We start from the raw sequence: 20,854 nt of genomic DNA, 5'->3' as shown, positions 1-20,854 counted from the left end.
TAATTCCATCAATTTTAAGTAACATGATTGAGCAATGGAAAATTGGTGCAGCAAATATTCAAATAAGGCAAATTTTTAGTGGATAAATGTTCGGTCGTTTTGATTAGAAATCCGATCGAATTGAGCTGTTGAATAATTTTCATACATATCGCGTCAAAGAAACCGAACCTTATGTATGTTATATGTATGAAAATTGACAGCTCAATTCGATCGGATTCATTCGATCAAGAGAAAAGAAAAGAACTTTTAACCCTCGTTCGGTAATGTTGATTTGGTAATGTTCATCATTTTCATTCAGATTTTTGAAGATGTTCTAAATTTATCATCACACAAAACCCCAATTGGTCTGGGTCAACTTGTACTTCATTATGTGTATTGCGCTGAAATCAAATATTTTAGTTGAAGTAGCTAAAATTGGAGAAAAATTTGAAAGAGGGAAAGAGAAATAATTTTTCGACGATCATTTAATCATATTACTTTCTTTGCTAAAACTGGATGTGCTATTATAATGATTGCAGATAGCTTTCAATTAGACTTGAGTAATAGACATGCAGATTCACGAATCTGATCCTTTGCTTCGATTTTGAGACGATTCCAAAGATTTATGATTGTTTGAAGAACAAATTAATGAAGTACAAAAAGTCAGTGCAATGGAAAAGTATTGACCCCCTTTATTATTTTAGCCCCAAGACCCATACATATCAAACAATCCATTAAAGATTCGTCAAAGATTCGTTAAGATTCATGAAAGTTTCAAAATATTCATCGATGTTTTAGGATTTGAATTTTTTTCAAAGATTTTTTAATTAATCTAAATGAGTCTTTATTCAATCCATTATAGAAATTATATTTTAGAAACTTATCATTTGCTCGGTGCAGAATGTCACATGCATGGTTTTTTCAACGATTATGTTTTTTATTAGAAAAACCTTGCCGCCGGCCATAACGAGCCGTTCCCATCTTGTGTAACATGATTATGACACGTTCCTTTCTGTTCTGATCTACTTTCCTCTACTGCTGCAGTTCCACCGTCGCAGTCCGTCCCGGCAGTCCTCGCGCAACCGTGACATTGGATCGGCACTCGAAGCGTGACATCGTAAAGTGGTGCACGACGGATCCGCGGTCCAGACAGCGGTTACCAACGGATCCGCCCGGCGAAGATGACGACTAAGGTGGACGGGGTTCCGGGCCCACGGAGCAACAATGGGCACGAGATGGCGCCGCTCAACACGCGCGCACGCGGCGACGGCACGCACGGCGTCACGATCATGCTATCGCCCCCGGACCGCAACTCGATCGGGTCACGGGACGGAGCCGGAGCCCTGCCCGATGGTGACCCCGATCGGGCAGCCTGGTCCGGCAAGATGCAGTTTTTCCTCAGTATTATCGGCTACTCGGTCGGACTCGGCAACATCTGGCGGTTTCCCTACCTGTGCCAACAGAACGGTGGAGGTAAGTGTCACCAGTAACAGTTTCCTAATTCATCCAATTCGGTTGGTCGCTTGCTCGAACGCCAAAGATGATCACAATTCGATGGCTTGCTTGTGGCATTTGGTCCACCCTATCTCGGCGCCGATTGCCAAATCTGGTTCCAAGTCAAATGTGTCCCGCCGGCGGGGTGATAAATTATTGATTTAGGCTGATGGGAGATTATTTATCCTGCTGCACATGCCAATTGAAACCGAGCTGCCAAAAAGGGCACCCCACAAAACCGATGAAATCCGGGGTGATAATCTTTCTCTGTGGCTTCGCGCATGGCATAATTTCAGCAGACATTCAAATTTGGCAACGAGCTTTCCTTGCAACTCGCAATTGTTTTTGGTTTTTCAACTACACAGAATCCGTTTCTTTCAACCGAGTTGGATCTGGTAATAAGTAAAACTAGTATCGTTGCATATAAATAATTTAGCTCTTTGTCGTCCTAACTTTAATTACGCATATGCATTCCTGGAGAACGTTGAACAATAAATCACCCACTTGTTTATGTAACTGTACATTACGTTGCGTATTTTTCGTCAAATAGGCAAACATAGAAAAAATGAATACCTAATATGATATTTAATGTTTTGCTGCTATGTTGTTATCATACACTAGGGAGTTTGTTTCGAAACAGGAAAACCACTGACGAAACTGGCGAGATCTTGGTTAGGCTGCAATGAGACAAATAAGAATTAATGTTACGAGGATGAATACCAAGGTTAATAAGAACCAAGAAAATTATCATTTTATTATTGCCATTTCAAAATAGAATCGTGGTCTTATTATGTTGGATTATTATTGTTATTAATAATTCGTTCGAATACGCACCGCTTTCTGTTTGGTGTGATAATGTTGTTGTTTATTCTTCTTCTTCTCTTTGCCCTAACGACCGTTTTTGAATCTGCGTTAAGGGCTTACAATATGTTTTCCCTTTGTGTACGTGGATAGTCAGTCCTCTCGTAGGATCCTGGGTTTGGATTCGAACCCATGCCGACAAGGTGGTAAGAGCCCCGCTCATAGGCCGATTTTCAAACCGACGCTACTGCCCGGCTGTCACAGAATGTTATTACTTACTAGGCCATAAACTTAGAACTTATGTAACTCGAATTTTGATTGGAAGGTTGAGAGAGGTAAAAGATTCAGTAAATTTTTTTACCGATACAATCTAGCCTACTTAAAATTTCTTTCAACTTACTTATAATATCCATATGAATCTGATAATTTAACACATTTTTTTCGTTTGATAAACAATTATTACACCGCTAACATAATTGATAACATTTAATGTGCTTATGCGATAAATAATGGTTTTTATAGAATGTGTCAATATTAATAAAAACTAGTTTTGTCAATGGTTTTTGCTGGATACTTGATAGGGGTTTTCGGAGATATACAACCATCTATTAAAATCTGTAAATTGGATTACGATGGGGATTTTGTATTTTATAGTTCATTAAATATTTTCCGTAGCTGTTTCCGTAAGCTGTGTAATAATAAAGATTATGTCTAGTTTACATGTTATGATAATTATATTTGCTTACCATATGTTTAAAAAGTTACCATATTTCAAATAAACGAACAAACATTTTTGGATCGCTCAGTACCAAATGGTTTCAGTTGCCAAGTTTTTACAAAAGGTGTTCTTTTCTGAAGTTATCAATTTCTAAAAATTTTACAACAACTTCATTTCAACAAAATTGTATTCTATTCCCCATTTCTAGTAACAGACCACACTATTGATTACTTTTCTGCCGAAAGTTTAACTGCGTATGAGTTTGCGTTTGTTGGTTGAAATTGAAATCGTCGCATCAGACGACACCACTCGACTTCCGCCTTCATCAAAACCGTGGCAGGGGAAAGCGGGGTGGGAATGTTACTAATTTATTATCGATCGTCACAATGCCACGATTGTATCGCGCGATTGCAACTGTGTGTTTGCGTACACACTGCACCGTATCAATTACGGGCATTTGTTCCAATCAGCGTTCATTGGTTGGTAAGGTCTACATTTCGATTGATACGGACAACGGGTGATCATTTGCGAGCCCGCAAGAAGCTTCAGGCTCGGCTTGTAGCACAAACCACGCGCCATAACGCAAAAACGCTGGCCAACGAGATTGGGCAGTGAACATAGGCTTGATTCTGCCCCGATTCTAGGCCAACGTGCCAACCTAGGTTCTGTGCTTGTTAGACGCAGCGATTTAAATTTCATTTCGTCGCACTCTTTCGCATACCAGGGTCAAATTTATCAATTAACACCGAGCGGTGTCGGTTGTGGACAGAGGTTAATAGATTCATTAGGCACCGATGATGGCAAAATTCGTCGCAACTACTGGAAAGAATATTTTTCAGTACGTAGTTCCATTGAAACTGCTGAAACATATTACGGTCAGTACTACGTTCTTTGGTCGCGAACGCGCTATTTACATTTGTTTAAAGATTCGAGATCAATCTGTAAATGTCATTCATGGCCATTGCAGCCAAATCATTGCCAACCATGGCCCAATCTGTTTTCTATATCATTTTATCCACTGTACCAGCTGACAGAACTGATTTCGTACGGCATCGAAATCGATTAAACATCGGACCATGTTTCGAAGCGGTTTGTTCTTTTATCCTTCGTCGATAAATCTTCGCCGATGTTTAATCGAATCTGTCTTGATCGTGGCGACCCCATACATACGACACACGAATGCACACTAGCTTAACTAGCTTACTGCTGGGACTTTAACGATGTCTAATGTGTAGCACGGACCGACAATAGCGCTAAACGACATTTTGATTATTTTAGGAGGGGCACGAGGGACTGCAAGCTCGGGGCTACCCACTCATTGCCATCGTGATGGTAGATGAGTTTTTTATTACCGTTCAGTGTCATCGACCTGGCATTCTAATGAGTTTTATTATATCTACTCAAAAGCTGCTAAAAAGTTGCACGAAAATAGAATTATTTCTTTAAATATATAGAAACTTTCAAAAACACATGGGTTATCTCGAGGTGATAAGAACAATGTTTTTTTAACATTGTACATTTGTGTATAAGTAAAAGTTAATGTATGCTTTTGTACATGTTTATTTGACAAATATTAAAATATTTTCATCGAAATACTAATAATTACTATTATGTGCTAAATTTTTTTAATTAATTTAAGGTTTTATGCCCTTTATATTAACTATCGGAAACCATGTCGCAAAAATTTTGGTTTTTATTCAACTCATATTGTTGATAGTAACGGTTAGTTACCAGATAATTTGCAACCAGTTGAAATTAGTTCGAATTATTCAACATATGCTGAAAAATTCCCTGTGAAAAAAGAGCAAGCAGCTAGGCGCCTCCATTGTTGCCGTCTTTTCCGGTTGCAGTTGAATAATTTATTTTTTTGGCGCAATATTATCCTACGAGAATGCATTTAAACTTTTATTATCAGCATTGATATTATTTGCATTCAAATTTAATTAGATGAAATGAAGCAACATAGAAATAAAAACCGAAAATAGCTAGGCGCCTCCATTGCACACGTTGTTGTAGTCTGACCGGCAAATTCCACTGCACCTTGAACTTTCAGCCACGCCCTCACCTTCAATCAAGCGACCGGCCGATCTGTCACACGATCATGTCTTTCGTACGGCTGTGGTTGGCCAAAACTACCACTACGATGGCGCCTTCCGCGTGCGCTTATCGAAGTTCAAGTTCATGCCAGTGCAATCAGTGCACTCGGCCATGTCGGTGTGGCAGTCGACGAAGCACTGCGTCAGTGACACCAGCTGGGTACAGTTCATTGATTAATTCGCAAAATGCAAGAGCAGGGTAACTACCAGAGCCCCGTTTCCACTCACCATTTTGATCGCTCACTTCAACCCCCCGCAACCGCAATGTTGGCCCGCAATTATACTGCCAACCAAGCCAACGAGCTCTGACAGAGTAACGAGCTGACCAGGCCAATCGATCGATGCGATGTGCGAGGGAGGACGGTTGGTTCTTACGTTAATTGTAGGTATGTGTCACACGCTCGTCTAGTTCGTACACGTAATTGTTTCGGCAGCGTCGAACCGACACAGGGTGGTGACATAGTAATGTGTCATTGGGCGGCTTGTCTCGAAGGTGGCCCCACAAATAGTCGCGTGCAATTGTCGAACACGTTAGAGCGCCACGCACAATGTTTGCGATTGGAAGAAAGGTTAAACAAAGTCTACTTGAAGTTTGAAATAGCTGCAAAAAGCGGTCAGCTTTCCCTTGAAAAGGATAAACATTTCGCAAAGCAGCGTTGTCTAGCAAATTAGCAAGACTAGTCTTTAGAATGACTTGATTGTTCGACAAATATAGATAGTTGAAGGCAAAAGTCAAACCTAACGTTTCCATAAAAAAATGGATAAAATTTCATCGGCGATAGTAAAAACACTACGCAAGATAGTTGAATAAAGTAAATTGTAATGTAAAGTAATATCAGCTTAATCCTTTAAAACACATTTCAACGCCGTGTCAGACAACTTTAACCGTATCCAACAAAACTATGGGTTGGCATGTTTTTCAGTTCTATTATTGCCTTAACGATCACTTACTGTTCCGTTCTCTTCTAAATAGTTGAAATAGAGCCTACATTTAAGACTGATACACTTTTTTCAATTAGCAACAATTTATAGGCATTGTAGGCTGTCAACTTTTTCCGAATACAAACTAAAAACTGCTCTTGACAATATGTTTTGGAGAAGAAAATTACTTGCAGTTTTCGTTCCAGGTTGAAAAGTCGATTAAATGTGTCCATTTTTTAATGTACTCTTTCTTTACCGCCGTAAAGTCATTTTTATCTACTTTTTTTTTTAAATGCTTCTCATTTTTTTCTCATCTCAATTGAATTGCCAGATCTTTGATTGCTGATTTAATTTCCTTTCTAGAATAACCATTATTCCAAAATCGTGCGTAATTAATCAACGAGTAATAAATTATGTTGAGGAATGGAAGATTTTCAAGCTTCAAGATTCGCAAATTCTAAAAAGGTTTCAAGGTTCTTGCGAAAAATTTAGTTTTTTTGAGCACTTTACATATAGGCACTGCAAGAGATGCAAAGTAATAAAAATGCTAAACTCTAAGGATCCACAAGGTTTTTTGAGAAAAACTTTCATGTATTGCCATGGAAACCTACGATATAGTAAGAACGATATAGTTTTTAACGATTGCTTCAACCATAAAAATAATTCTCGGTTTTAGGATTGTACTTCAATTTTGCAGACAAGTTTATAAGTTTAAACATATAACACGCTTTTACGGTGAATTTGAATGCTGCAGGTTTTACAGGTCCACTATGGAAGATAAACGATTCAGTACTATTGATTTGCTATTGAGAGATTAGATCAGCTTATTGAATATCACCCTGTTCTACGAAAAACAGTTAAAGCTAACCCAAAAATTCCTTCTCTATCTTGATCGAAACTAGTTACTTCACTGTTGTTGGTTAAAAAAAACGGGTCGTAAAACTAACTTAGGCTGCGGTATTAAATGTATCATCGATCGAATGACTTGACGTCGCACTCCTTCGAGAAAATTGACTTTCTTTTACTAAGAATACGGTACTTCGTTAGTGGTTTCAATCACTAGTAAGAAAAAGTTAATAAGATGCTTAATTTTTATTCAATTTTTATTGCATTTTATTCAATTCCATTGCGTAGAAGTCGTATCAACTTCAACAAAAAATGCATCCCCACCATGAATCCAATGCATTTGTGCTACCATAGGTTAACGTATGGTACAAAGCGTGGCGCCAACTGTACATAATGCTATAATTTTAGCTGTCTCAAGAGGTGTCTCCCCATTCCTCGCTACTGTGTGCGGGACCATTCAACACAGTACATATTTTACACCCATCCGTGTAATCGTCAAATCGGCCGAGAAATTGTTAGCCAAGGGCGCAATCGATTTGCAATTGCATCATGGAAGGGTTCGGTTCAGAAAATAGACGTGTAGTTACTTTACTCCTCGAAACGAAGGCACCATTTGCTTCACTTTCCCAGGCAACTATGTAAGGGTCCAGACTGGTATGGAAAAAGCAGAGCCTAGCGATAGTTAGTGTTTAAAAATCGAGAGATTTTGAAAAAGGAAAGCTGTGGAAGGTATAGAATTTTACCACCCCAAACAATGCACCGCCAAGGGAAAGGATTGCGTGACACGGTGCCCTAGGCATTGGTGACCTACAGGAAAATAAAATGTTAACAACCTAGACGCGCCAGCAATGCAACAGTGATTGGCAGGTTGCACGTTTGCGGGCATGAGTTACCAGTTCTGTGTAGCGTCCGCGTGAGACTCCCATGTTATGAAACAGCTCACCACATAACATGCTCCGACAGAAAGGAAAATACGGCGCATCGATTGCAAATATACCATCACTCCATCGTTTGATGGGGGAAAACGCGAACATGCCCTGCACAGAACCTGAAGTCAGTCCGAGCAAATTACGATGCACTTGATCGGGGTGGATCGTGATGTTGCTGTGCCGCGATGCGATGCGTACTGTGAACGTGTAGGTGGAATATTGCCATATGCAATCGCAGCCTTTGCCTTAAAGCGGAGCATTGCAAAACCCGGAGTGGATGCAAAACCCAGTGCATCCTCCTACAGATCCCCGGCGAGTTATATACCAAGCAATATATAAGTTGTACCAACGGGATTCACGGTTTAATTAATTGGAATGTAGGACCAAGGTCTGCCTTTGTCGGAATAAGATGTTTTAAACTGAATGTATAGTATTTAATTTTGGTAAAAATTTCTAGTTGCATGAACGTCAACAGCTTTAACTAAAAATAAATTTTGTTTTTAATAGGCATTTTTAACAGGCAACAACATGTAATTTGCCTCGAACTGTGTCAGGCGTTGAACACAGGTCCCACTTATTTATTGTACAGTGGTAATTCTGTTGGATACCAAAAACCTAGTGAACTTGTTTATCATGATTTTAGCTTTTTGTTAAATGAAAAAAAAACTGGTCGAAGTGATGTAAGCATTTTTACTTCCGCGAATTTGTTATGCGTGATGCTTTTGCGTAGCTGTTGCGTTTCTCTTTCTGATCTAAATTGCAAATATTCAACGTTTTTGACGCATTTTATTTTCTAACTAGGTTTTTTAGGCCAGGTACCTAGCCCGTCAGCAGTTCCTGGCTCATCTACCGGCCCATTAAAGGTTCCATGTCGTCCCCGTTACAGTTTCTAGGTCTTTCTGCCGAAGGTATATTGTATTGACAATTGCCGAGCAGTTAGTGGGTTCTAATACAAATATGAATTGCAGGATCAAAACTAACGAAATAATCTGACCCGCTCCCTGTTCGACCAGTGCCTGATCTTGGCGCATAGAATTTATCCCTTTAACTGAAGCCCCCATCGACATAAATGTAAAAGCACTGTGTTGTAACTACTACTTTCGGATTTCGAAGAAGTTCGAAGCGAATAATTATTTTAGACTTAGTCAATTCGTCAAAATTAAGTTAATTCGTCCGTTTTTCTGATCCTAACCCCCAGTCCTTTTCCGGTTTATATATCGTCCCGGGCTCCGGTTCAAACATTTGAACTATATAGTTCTAAACTAATATAAGTCCCGAGTGAGCGTTCCCGTTCTCACTCCTCAATTCTCACGCTATCACGCATGCAGCCCTGTCGTTTTGACACACTGTTATATCGCAAAATGATACCAAAAAACTAAACGCGTCTATCAAACAGCTCGGTTAATAGGAAATTTTTCAAAGACAGATACTTGTACCGAGTTACAGCATATTGTACCAGTTTCTGTGCTCCAAAGCGCATGCCCTGTGGTTGCACCACTTTTTATGCTTAGCTTACATGAACCGCAAAGCAACCTTTGCAAACGGTAAAATGTTATATAGTGAGTCAGCCAACGGTCAAAATCTGCGCACATTTATTTTTCGGCCTTATAAACTAAGCATAACACTCTTACTACGCATGATAATCCGTAAATGTGAATTGCGATGTGAATTGCGCATTGTTTCGGCCAATAGTAAGAATCGTCTCAAACAGTATAAAAACAATTCAGAGATGTCAATTGCATGGCATCTCCTTCTCTCTCCATGCCATCCGTGCCGCATTCGCTGCAAATTCTGGGGTTCACTATTCCCCACGTATCAGTTTCTCCTTTCTTTCGTTTGTAATGGAGAATTCCTTCCATGTGTGTGACGATCCGCAAACACATGCATTGAGATTCGAGTACGAATCGATTGGCTGCGTTATAAGCTAATCCTGTGTGCGAGCGTGATTGTTCTCACTTCCTCTCACATAACCGCGGAACTCGTACATACCGTCCAATGCCGTTGGATTTCTCTCTCTATCTCTTTTCTCTCTTTCTGTCTTTCTGTCTTTCTCTCTCTCCCTCTCTCCCTCTCTCTCTCTCTCTCTCTCTCTCTCTCTCTCTCTTTCTCTCTCTATCTCTCTCTCCCTCTCTCTATCTTTCTCTCTCTCTCTCTCTCTCTCTCTCTGTCTCTCTCTCTCTCTCCCTCTCCATCTCACATTTCCCATTTCACATCTAACATCTACCACCTCCCACCTCCCACCACCCAACACCCAACACCCACCACCCAGCACCCACCTATCACCGTCCACCTCAAACCTCCCACCACCCACCTCCCAAATCTCACCTTTCACCTCCCACCAACATACCTCCCACCTCCCATCACAAACCACAAACCTCCTGCCACAAATCACCCATCTCCCATCTCCCATCTCCCATCTCCCATCTCCCATCTCCCATCTCCTATCTCCCATCGCATTCATACTGCCTCTCTCTCATAATCTCTCTCCCTTTTTATTCATCTCTCTCTCTCTCTTTCGCTCTCTGGCTATATCTATCCCTATCCCTATGCCTCACCTTGTCATACTTTCCATTTTTGTCTCTCTTTTTCCGACTATGACTGCCTCTATCTTTACTGTATGTCTCTCTCTTTCTCTCTCACTTTCTCGTTCTACCTTTCCCTATTTCTTTCTCTCACTCTTACACTCACTAACAACACAAAATTCCAACAATTACGCACAGAAGGGTCGGTTTTGTTTAGCAAGACCAGTTTTCTGATTTTGAATTAGTAGCGACATCGAATCGGACTTCGATCGAATAAGGGTTACTTTTCGCGCGCGTGTATGTTGGGCCATGGTCGACCCTCGGAAGGAAAATTATTATATACGAAAATAGCTAAAGATCGTCGCATTGGTCGCATACGCAGCAAATAATGTGGATGATCTTTTCGCAGTTGGCATGTAACGAAGTACATTCAGAGTACTTAGTGGGAATAGAGTATTCCATGTCAAATAAATTACTCAATAATGCTAGAAATAATATATTCAGCAGGTATTCTTGAACAGACTGCCCATTTATAAAGAGGGCTTCGTCATGGACAATGTATTAATGTTCACTGATTAAACGAGCATGGTGCATTGCTATTCATTTTAAACTCTTATATTGCTGGGATCCAAAACAGCTACAAGCCTTGACTTCGTACAGCTCATGATAAAAACCTCTCGAAATGCTAGCTGCAGCATAAATCATGCACTAATTCAGCTATGCAGTACAATTAGATGTCAATCACGTAAGCCCCCGGGGAAAGCCGAGAAATTGTATAGCACCGGCAAAAATAGCAATGCCACTTAGCAAAATGACAAGAATGAATATCCGATTTTGCATGACGAACTCGAGCCAGGTTTGCTTCGATGCAGTACACTTTGGGCGCACAAATTGATTTAAACGCACACAATGGAACCGGGAAAGACTGATGCAACTACCCTTTCTGTCCCCGGGGGGCGGGTGAGTGGATGTTTCGTTAGCAATATAGCTGAAAATATTTCCTGTCATTATGAGCACGTTTTGCTAGTGTAGAATGGAAGTGATTTACAGGCCACAAATTCTAACGCGCTACCGTGTAAATTTCGGTCAGGCAAACAAGTTGCCATGCATCCATTCACAAACTCTCGGGATTCTATTTCCGGTTTAGTAGAGGCTTCCACACCCCCGTCGTAAAATGAAAGAGAGGTGCCGGAAAACAAGTTATTTTAGTTGAACCAACGCGGTCAGCACAACACGTGGGATTAACTAAACGAGGTGCCCATAAATGCGTCATCTTTTTTTTTTGTTTATGCCATTACTGCATTTCCCTAACGACTGCCACTTGATAGCGATATGAGTCAGTTTTTGAAACAACTGAAAATGTGTTTAAAGGAACATAGAAAAGAAAAAAAGAAAAAAAACAAGGTTTAACTCTTATCAACTGCTCCAACTGACATGTATGTGTTGCTTGCAATTTTTATGCCCAGAGTTGCATTCATTCATCTTTAAAATACACACCATACGTAAGTTGATCAGCTTACAGTGCAATCAACAAGCAGATGAGGGGCAGCAAATTATACTCATAAACGACATAAAGAACTAAACCACAATATACCACATGTTAAATCAATGGCATTGTGTGACGTACTGGTAGATTATACACTTTAAACAGATGGCTGGCATAGCCTTTGAAAGCCCAACATGTGCTCGTCATGTTGCTCTCCTAATAAAAACGAGGTATATATGTGTGTTGCATTGAGCGCCATCAGTTTTGTGTTCTTTTAAAATATATGAATATAAGTAAATGTATCCTTTGAAATATTTCTGCGAAAACTTGACTTTCTAAGCTTGGGTAGATATATGTTCACAGAAAAGAGAGGCATAAAGTTCGGTTAGTATTCGCAACCATGACTTTCGTTGAGATGGTGCAGTTAGGTCTGGACCATTTTCTGGGATCCAAAATTGAATGCACCGCAGCAGTGGCAAGAAATGCAGTGCTGTTGAATATTTCAAATCTTGCGGTTCTATTTATAAGCACAGGAAAGAAAATTGGTTTCCATTGCGCGACCTTGCACCTAGGAAAACCCGACTCCACGCTGTGCCCCTGGGATAAATAACCTGCTGACATGCCATTCGGTGCGACGTAATCCACTGCTAACTAGCACCGGGCCTAACGCCGGGCGTTCGATCCAATTCCAACGATTCCTCCGGCCGGCTGGATAACTGACGTTCATCAAACATAGCACTTGCCAGCATGGGCATGGTCGCGCCGGTTCCTACGGCAAAACTGCACGTGGCTTCCCGTACCACCTGGCATTACGGCAAACAATTAGTGGCCCCTAAAGCTAGGCTAATCCTAACCAAAGCCCCGAAGACACCCGACGAGCGAATCGAACGCTGCATCATTATATGGACTGGACCGGAACGCTGGAGCGAAGCGAAACGAAACGGACTGTGAACCGAAGTTTCATGGACGTTGTGGTTATTATTTGGGCTGGTTTCCCTTATCGCTAAGCTGCGGTGAGGAAGGTATAATGAGCATGGTCAAAAACTTTGGCTCACGGCAGACTTTACGACCATCTTTTCCTTTAAAAACTTAACCTTGGTTTGGCATAAATTGCTCCTCGTACCAGGAAACGCTTGTATCCGTATCAGGGACCATTTTGACCTTATGAAAATGAAGATATACTGACGGTTTGTTTGTCCAAAAATTCGATCTAGAAGTTCGTTTATAATAGCAAATATAAGCAAATAATACTTGTCGCTTAATACCTAGTAATTTTTTTACAGCAAATCAGAATTGTAAAAAAGTTAAATTTGCACAAAACATAGATCTTCTTAGAAACAGCGTGTTTATTAATTTCACATTTAAATAGTGTATCTATGCTTTTTCTATATGTATTTTATTCAGACTTTATGTCCTTCACATTTCACGAATCTAATCTCAATCTAATTATGTCTTCAATTTATCTAATATCATATTAAATTTTCTACCACATTTCAGTTTGATTCGAAACAGTAACATTCAAACTTATTGGATTTAAATTTAACCGAACCGAAGCAACCATTTGTTGCTTTAGTGGTACTAATAGTTTTTGAATAGGTTTTCAAAAAAAATCTTCGGACTAAGTTTAACCATCTAAAAATATGTTGTATAAATCATTTCCAACAACTCTTTTATATGATTTCAATCCCTTCTCGGCTGATTTGAACAAAACTTTACACATATAAACTTTGCATTTACCAAGGTTTGGTAGCTAAGTATTTGTTTATTTATTTAATCTACTATTCAAAACTAAGCGTTGAATTGGTTGTATGAGAAGTAAAGCCAATTCCCTAGCCCTTCTCATTGGAACGTTTCGTAGAAAAACGAACTAAAAATGAAACTTTTCATTTTCAAGGAATCTTGAATGTACCATTATCTAGATTGGTTCTTGCTTTGCTGTGGACAATGCTTCGCCCAACGAGATAAAAGTACTCTCGGGAAGCAAGCATTCGTTCGAACAAGAAAAATCAATTTCTTATCGGCGCCTATTAGGTGTTGGTTTTTTGAAGAGCAAAGAATTGGAAAAGAAAACAAAATCTACCTACGACCGGCACTTTCAAGACAGAATTCATTCTGCGACTGCTGCAGAAAAGATATAACGTTGTTGTCAGATTCTTACATTTGTTCTTCTACTCCTCTTGGGTTTCCAGGTGCGTTTCTGATACCGTTCATGGTGATGTTGATTCTCGAGGGCATACCACTGTTCCTGATCGAGCTGGGAATGGGGCAACGGATGCGACTCGGAGCGCTCGGTGTGTGGAATACGATTCACCCATGGCTCGGCGGAATTGGGATAAGCTCGTGTATCGTCACACTGTTCGTGGCGATCTACTACAACGTGATCATTACCTGGTGCTTCTACTACTTTTTCAACAGCTTCCGGGTGAGTGCTAGAATCGATTCAGCGTCAGTGAAGCGTTGAAGTAGATCCCGGACACAGAACCGATCGGAACGTTATCTTTTCTATTCGTCTGCTTAGTATCCATTGCCCTGGGGAACCTGCCCGCAGCTCAACGGAACCGACGTCGAGGAATGCGAACGTTCGTCCGGGACGGCGTACTTCTGGTACCGTACGACGCTGGACGCCGCACCGAGTATAGACGAAACCGGCGGCTTCAAGTGGTGGATCGTGCTCTGCCTGATGCTCTCCTGGACGGTGGTGTTCTTCATCGTCATGAAGGGCATCCAGAGCTCGGGCAAAGTGGTCTACTTTACCTCCCTCTTTCCGTACATCGTGCTGACGATCTTCTTCATCCGCGGTATCACCCTTAAGGGGGCCGGTGCCGGCCTGATGCACATGTACACGCCCAAGGTCGAGAAGCTGCTCGAACCGACGGTGTGGCTTGACGCGGCCACACAGGTGTTCTACTCGTTCGGGCTGGCGTTCGGCTCTCTCATAGCATTCGGTAGCTACAACACGCCGAAAAACAACTGTGTCCGCGACGTGTTGCTGGTGTCGGTCTGCAACGCCATCACTGCGATCTACGCTAGTGTCGTGATCTTCGCCATCCTAGGTTATAAGGCTACGTTAGGAGTTGAAAGATGTATCCAGTTGTAAGTCGACGGCTTTTGGCCGCAACCGGCTGACCTATCCGGTGCCATGTTGTACTCACCTCGTTTATCTACTTGCAGAAATAAGCATATTCTAGTGAAACATAAGCTGCTTTCTTCGATGGACGTTGCCAACAGCGAGTACGAGCAAGTTATGGCGGGTTTGAATGATACGGTCGCCAAGGACTGGGAGTTCGAAAAGTGCAGCTTAGAGGACCAACTCTCTAGTGTAAGATTGGACATAGTGTGTTTCAAGAAGACGGTGTTCACCAACGTTTCTTTTCTTTACCTTAGGCTGCGGAAGGAACCGGTCTAGCGTTTATTGTCTTCACCGAAGCTATCGTCGAGCTTCCAGGATCTCCGTTCTGGGCAGTACTGTTCTTTACCATGCTGCTCTCATTAGGGCTGGGTTCACAGATTGGCATTCTCGAAGGAATGCTCTGTACCATATTCGACATTGATATCTTCAAGAGGATTCGAAAACCATACGTTACCGGTAAGTGACCTTTTACCAGCCCGGAAAAGCGAACAATCTCTTCCTGGTCCAAGAATTTCTATTCTACTCAATTGAATCAAAACAATATTTCATCTGATGAAAACAACTTTTTGTGTTACCGTTCTTCTAATACTACCTTGTCCTTGTCTCTGCACAGGTGTCGTGTGTGCATTCTGTTTCTCTGTTGGACTGATATTTACTACCGGTGCGGGCGAGTATTGGCTCAAGATGTTTGACTCATTCGCCGGTACGATTGGTTTGGTTGTGGTTGCGCTGATGGAAATGATTGCCGTAATTTATATTTATGGCCACGAAAAGTATGTAAAATTACTAAAATTTGTAAGTCAATCGAGTTTACAATAACTATGTATTCCTTCGCTACCATCCTTTCGTTTGACAGGTTCACAGAGGACATATACCAAATGACTGGCGTCCGACCTGGTCTCTACTGGCAGATGACCTGGCGATACATTGGCCCGGCTATTATGGGCTGCATCTTAGTGTCGTCAGTGCTCTCGATGGTTTTGCGAAACCCCACTTACGGTGCTTGGAACGGCGCTCTGGTATGTGGACGGTTTGCAACCAAAGCCGAGACTTTCCCAATAGCGCCTCTACAATGTTTTTTCTCAACTGTCTTTACCAGGGCATTGTGGAAAACAAGTCTTATCCCAACTGGGTGATGGGCATCGCACTGGCAATGATCATTGCCGGCGTTTTACCGATGCCGGTTGTATTCTTGCTGCGACGGTTCCAGATATTGAAGGTCGACCTCGACATACACCAAGGCTCAATCCGAAGAAATGAAACGACCGCCTCAACGAAGGAAATGATCGACGAAGACGACGTAAGTATCCGTTTCAGGGGAATATTGGTTGTTTCTGCTAAATATGAAGAATCTGCAGGAGCTTCTTTCTCCAACGAAAAAAGTATTATTTCTTACAACGACATTAAATTGATAAGGTTAAGCATAGTACTTTTATAAAGGTTCGTTTAAGATTTAAAGAGTAAAACTTACCTAATAAGAACTATTTAGACTTACATAATAAGTACTTAGCAATATGCATATTATAAGTGATAACAATTTAAAAGTCTTTATTATTAAGTTTCAATTCACTCCCTTTTATTATTTAATTACTTTGCGATTTGTGTGTATGTGTGTGGCTCTTTATTTTGTACTATGTAACAGTAAATAACACTTGATTTTATACACTTTTGTTTGATTAGACACACTGTTTCATTATACGTCAATGCACAGAATCAAGCGTTGTTTGATTTATCATGTTGAAAAGCGCTATCATACGAATAGAATTAGTCCATGAAACTGTGTGCTCAGCACACGTCATTGTCAACTCAAAAGAATAGTGGCTAAACTAAAATCAACTATGAAATATGAAATCGAACAGTTGTTTTCCAACCAATAACCAATGTTGTATAAAAACCATTTTACATTTTTTCTACTTCATCTAAATCCATTACGTGAAATGTAACAAATTTGTACTAATCCACCACTCCACGATGTTCTCTTCTTTCTCTTTCTCTTTCTATCTCTTGTTATCGATATCTTATTTCTCGCTCTGTTTTCTGGTTCGCCCTCTGGAATTTCATCAAACATTCAAAAAACGGATCGAAATCTTTCAAATATCATCACATACTGCCTATCGAAAACCGTTCTGTATCTACTGTATCTGTGTTGTTTCATACTAAATCCTTACCTGGCCCGTATGCTTGTGCTTCTGGCGCTTTTGTATATTGAAAACCTGAACGCAACTAATCGGACGGGATCACCCGTCTGTCGAATGGGCACGGGTGTTGAACAAAACCAGGTCGTAAGTCCCGATTTACCACCACCACAGTCACTGGCGGCCACACGTTTCACAATCGGAGACTTTGATGTAAGTTTAACCATACTTTGTACACCCAAACCGCTCCATCCGTCCGCTCACCGTTCATTACTGGCTGTTATCCTCTCATTATTGGTGTAAAAATAAGATCAACACATCGCTAAAATCTTTCATCTGATTGTTTCATTCGCCAATAGATGAAAGTAAACCGAAAAGTAGTAAACAATATTGCATTCAATTGAGCAACGAAATGACACTGCTTTCACATTTTGTCTGATGAAGAAATAAAATGCAAAAAATCAAACATTGTCAAAATTGAGAAGAATGGTTTTCCTTTGAGGACAATCCTATTTTCTACACAAACAAAAATAATAAATAAAATTATAGCTTTTATTGCTTGGCACACCTCTATGTCAACGGCTAAAGCATCTGAATGCAATATTAGTTGATTGCTTTTACTTCCACTGCCAGTGACCTCATCTATGTATCTGTTACATATTGTGTTACTTCTTCATACTTTCCCTCGAACATTTCCTCTTCATCTTTCTCTCTCTCTTTTTCTCTATCTTTTCGTATTTTTCTTTCATCATAGATACGCTCATAAGATCCTATATCGAACAAGTGATCTTTGTAGCATAACATAACTAGTAACACATGTATCCTTAACATCGCATACCGAAACAGCGCTGAAAGAAAAGAACAATTGCGTATCGCAGCGGCTCCGATCATGTTTTCCAACATCGTAGTGCTGCCTTTCCATGTTGGTTGCTTCACTAGGAATCGTTTGCTAGAATCTCGAACGCAACGGCCCAAGGCTCGTTCTGTAGAAACCCTCATCGACGCGTACCGCATGCTCAACCAACTTTGCCTACCGGCTGTTAGTGTATCATCCTCATCGACATCGGTAAACCCGTACGGTCACATTCCAAAAAGGTACACTAAAGTTTTTGGAACCAAAACTTCGAAAACATTTCGACCCTTAAAATATACGACGGAGATTCAAAATAAATTACACAACCAAGTGAAAAGCACTCAACATAAACTAATAATAAACTACCGCAAACCAATCATCATTCAAGAAGCAAAGTACTACACTTTGAAATGTTTCCAGTCATGTTCATTTTGGCAAATTTAATTTTCCTATCTCAAACGTCCCACGTAGTATATGTGTGTCGTAGATAAATGTTGTTCAGCATCACTTTTGCACCGTGACAACTGCATTCCCGATCCTGCTCATTGAATGTTTCGATGTCAATAAAAAACAATCACGCTAAACGAGTAGTACCAAGTAGTAACATCATACCACCAGTTGTAGTAGCTGCTCGTGCGCCAAAGTGACATTGACATGGAGTTTATTACTTGAAAGTTATAGACGAAAACCGACGACGCTACTAGCAGACGCAACAAGTCCTCACCCGGAAAGACCACTGTGGCCGGCTCCGGTAGTGTTAGCTACGGAAATGGCAATACGAAACCGACCACTAACACTACCAGCAACACTGGTGCGAGTAGCAACAACGACGCTACCCTCGTCACCACCAGCATCACCAGTACCGGTACCAGGAGGTCCATCATGAAGCAATAGTTGTAACTCGATCGCCATCTTGCGCCATCCAACGTACCTACGGAGGCACATTCTTCCCCAAAAGCTTGAGGAAGAATATTTAATTTATTCAAATTAAAAAGCAAACAAAATCTTACACAAAATTCGACGCCTTGTTACCGTGTAAAAGCTTCCACAGAACGAACTACGGGCAGAGAACTTTAAGTCTGGTTTGACTTGCGATGCTGAACTAAGGAACTGCTACCCGTATGATCGCTTCTACTGCAACTACCGCTAGATAAACATCAATTAAAATATATAATTAGTAAAACAACCAGTCCGTCAGTGTCAGTTATGAACAAAAGCAAAAAGCAGTTAGGAAAAGTTTGTATCTAAGAAAAAGATGCCGAAGCTTTCGAAGCGAACCGTTCCGAATGGATTAGAATGTTACAAACATCCGGTCAACAGATGCACAACGTGGAAAAAAGATCTGTGCGCGCTTATAACATTAAACAAAACATCTGAAACAAAAGAAAAATTACACACTATGGTGTTGATGCAAAGGCTTGCAAATGCAGATCAACCAACAGAAAATTTGCTAATCGATTGACAATATGGTAAATATGAGTCAGAACTAAAAGATTTCTCAAATCAAACCTTTTGTAGTCGTATAATAATCTTGATTCTATCTGCACTGTTCAACTCTTTTCTTTGCCTTATTCCGTTCAAACGTTCATAAAACAGTTAATTGATGTCAAATTTCCCTATAAATATGTTTCCCCTACTTTGTTTTGAATTATGAGTTCCAGTGTTGGTCCTTGGTGATATTTTTGCTTCAATCTCTAGTGCGTGCATGAAATTATCGAATTCTTATTATAACGAAACAGACGAAACATTGTTGACGGATTATGGTAATTGTTTTTAAATTAGGTTTTTAAAGATTGTTTTATATAATGTGCTTTGTTTTAAAATGCTTCTTTACGTCCATTGCAGCGCTTCTTGTTATTTTCTAATCCTGAAATTACTTATGCTACTTTTTAGTCATTGAAATACGCTTAAATATGCCTTTACTTTATTTAAGTATGCTTCAGTCGTAATAACAGTAGCTGTGTTACTATCTCTTGTTTCTTGCTAGTATTATTTTTTTTTTTTTTTGCCATTCTGGCATCTGATGTTGACAAATTTCTTTTATACTTAATCTCTGTCCTTTATTCCACTTACGGAGTTTTATTTTATAGTATTATCAGATACAATTCAAATATTATTTGAAAATTAAGGAATGAAAATGTCACACAAGTTCGTACAGTTTAGCATTGTTTGGAATGATCAAATATATTTTTACAGACTTCTATAGGTGCATCTTGTTACAATACGCACAAAGTGCAGCAAATAGTTATCGTTTAGAAAATCCTACTAAAATGAGTCTACACATTGTTTTTTTCTACCATTTTCCATATTTTGGAAACCGCAGGAAGACGATGACGATGATGATGATTTCAGTGGACCAGCCCCTGGCGGGCCGGTGAATATTCGGAGCGATTCGGACGACGAAGACGAACCACCGACGATGGGCAAGATGCTAGCGAAGAAATCGTCTACCACATTATCCTCGCCGCAACATCAGAAGTTGCAGTATAAGAACCAGCAACATTTGACACCGAATGTACTGAGCCCAGGATCGAGAAAAAAACCTTTTCGCATGGAGGTGGTCGACTTCTAGGATTTGCGGTGCCCGGTAACCGTTGGATGACCGATGCACTGTTGACGACAATGGCCAGTTATGTCGAGGATTAAAAGCTTTTAACCATTTTTCTTTCTCTTAACTCGTATTTAAGCACTCTTAAAATGGTCCTTCCCCACATCCTCCCATCTTGGCATGGCGAGAGTGGAACAATTTAGGTTTTGTTCCATGAATTCGGTTTCCTGGATAGCTAAAAAGTGATTATTGCCTAGACAACAGCCCAGCTGCATCATGAGAAGGATACCCATGTTACGTGTAAATATCATGTATAGCATACGATAAGCAGATGATGCTGAAAATCAAGCTAATTGTAAAGCATTAAATAAGAACAATCCAAGACAACAACCCAAG

General features: G+C 40.4%; 1 protein-coding gene across 2 annotated transcripts; it reads left to right on the top strand.

The window, feature by feature from the left end:
- Nucleotides 1-1,160: 1,160 nt before the first annotated feature.
- Nucleotides 1,161-20,482, top strand: LOC131271947 (sodium-dependent neutral amino acid transporter B(0)AT3). 2 transcript variants are annotated; one of them, XM_058273540.1, is made up of 10 exons: nt 1,161-1,452; nt 13,982-14,214; nt 14,311-14,885; nt 14,964-15,111; nt 15,177-15,378; nt 15,536-15,695; nt 15,779-15,941; nt 16,022-16,222; nt 17,202-17,270; nt 18,592-18,804. In XM_058273540.1, exons 1-10 carry the CDS (start codon nt 1,161-1,163, stop codon nt 18,802-18,804), a joined length of 2,256 nt encoding a protein of 751 aa, XP_058129523.1. The 2 variants fall into 2 exon arrangements, with proteins under 2 accessions (XP_058129523.1, XP_058129524.1); XM_058273541.1 differs by lacking the exons at nt 17,202-17,270; nt 18,592-18,804 and adding an exon at nt 20,234-20,482.
- The last annotated feature ends 372 nt before the right edge of the window (nt 20,483-20,854 follow it).

The sequence above is a fragment of the Anopheles coustani genome, chromosome 3 (genome assembly GCF_943734705.1).
Source record: "Anopheles coustani chromosome 3, idAnoCousDA_361_x.2, whole genome shotgun sequence".
NCBI lineage: Eukaryota > Metazoa > Arthropoda > Insecta > Diptera > Culicidae > Anopheles > Anopheles coustani.
This window is presented reverse-complemented; position numbering and strand designations above follow the sequence as displayed.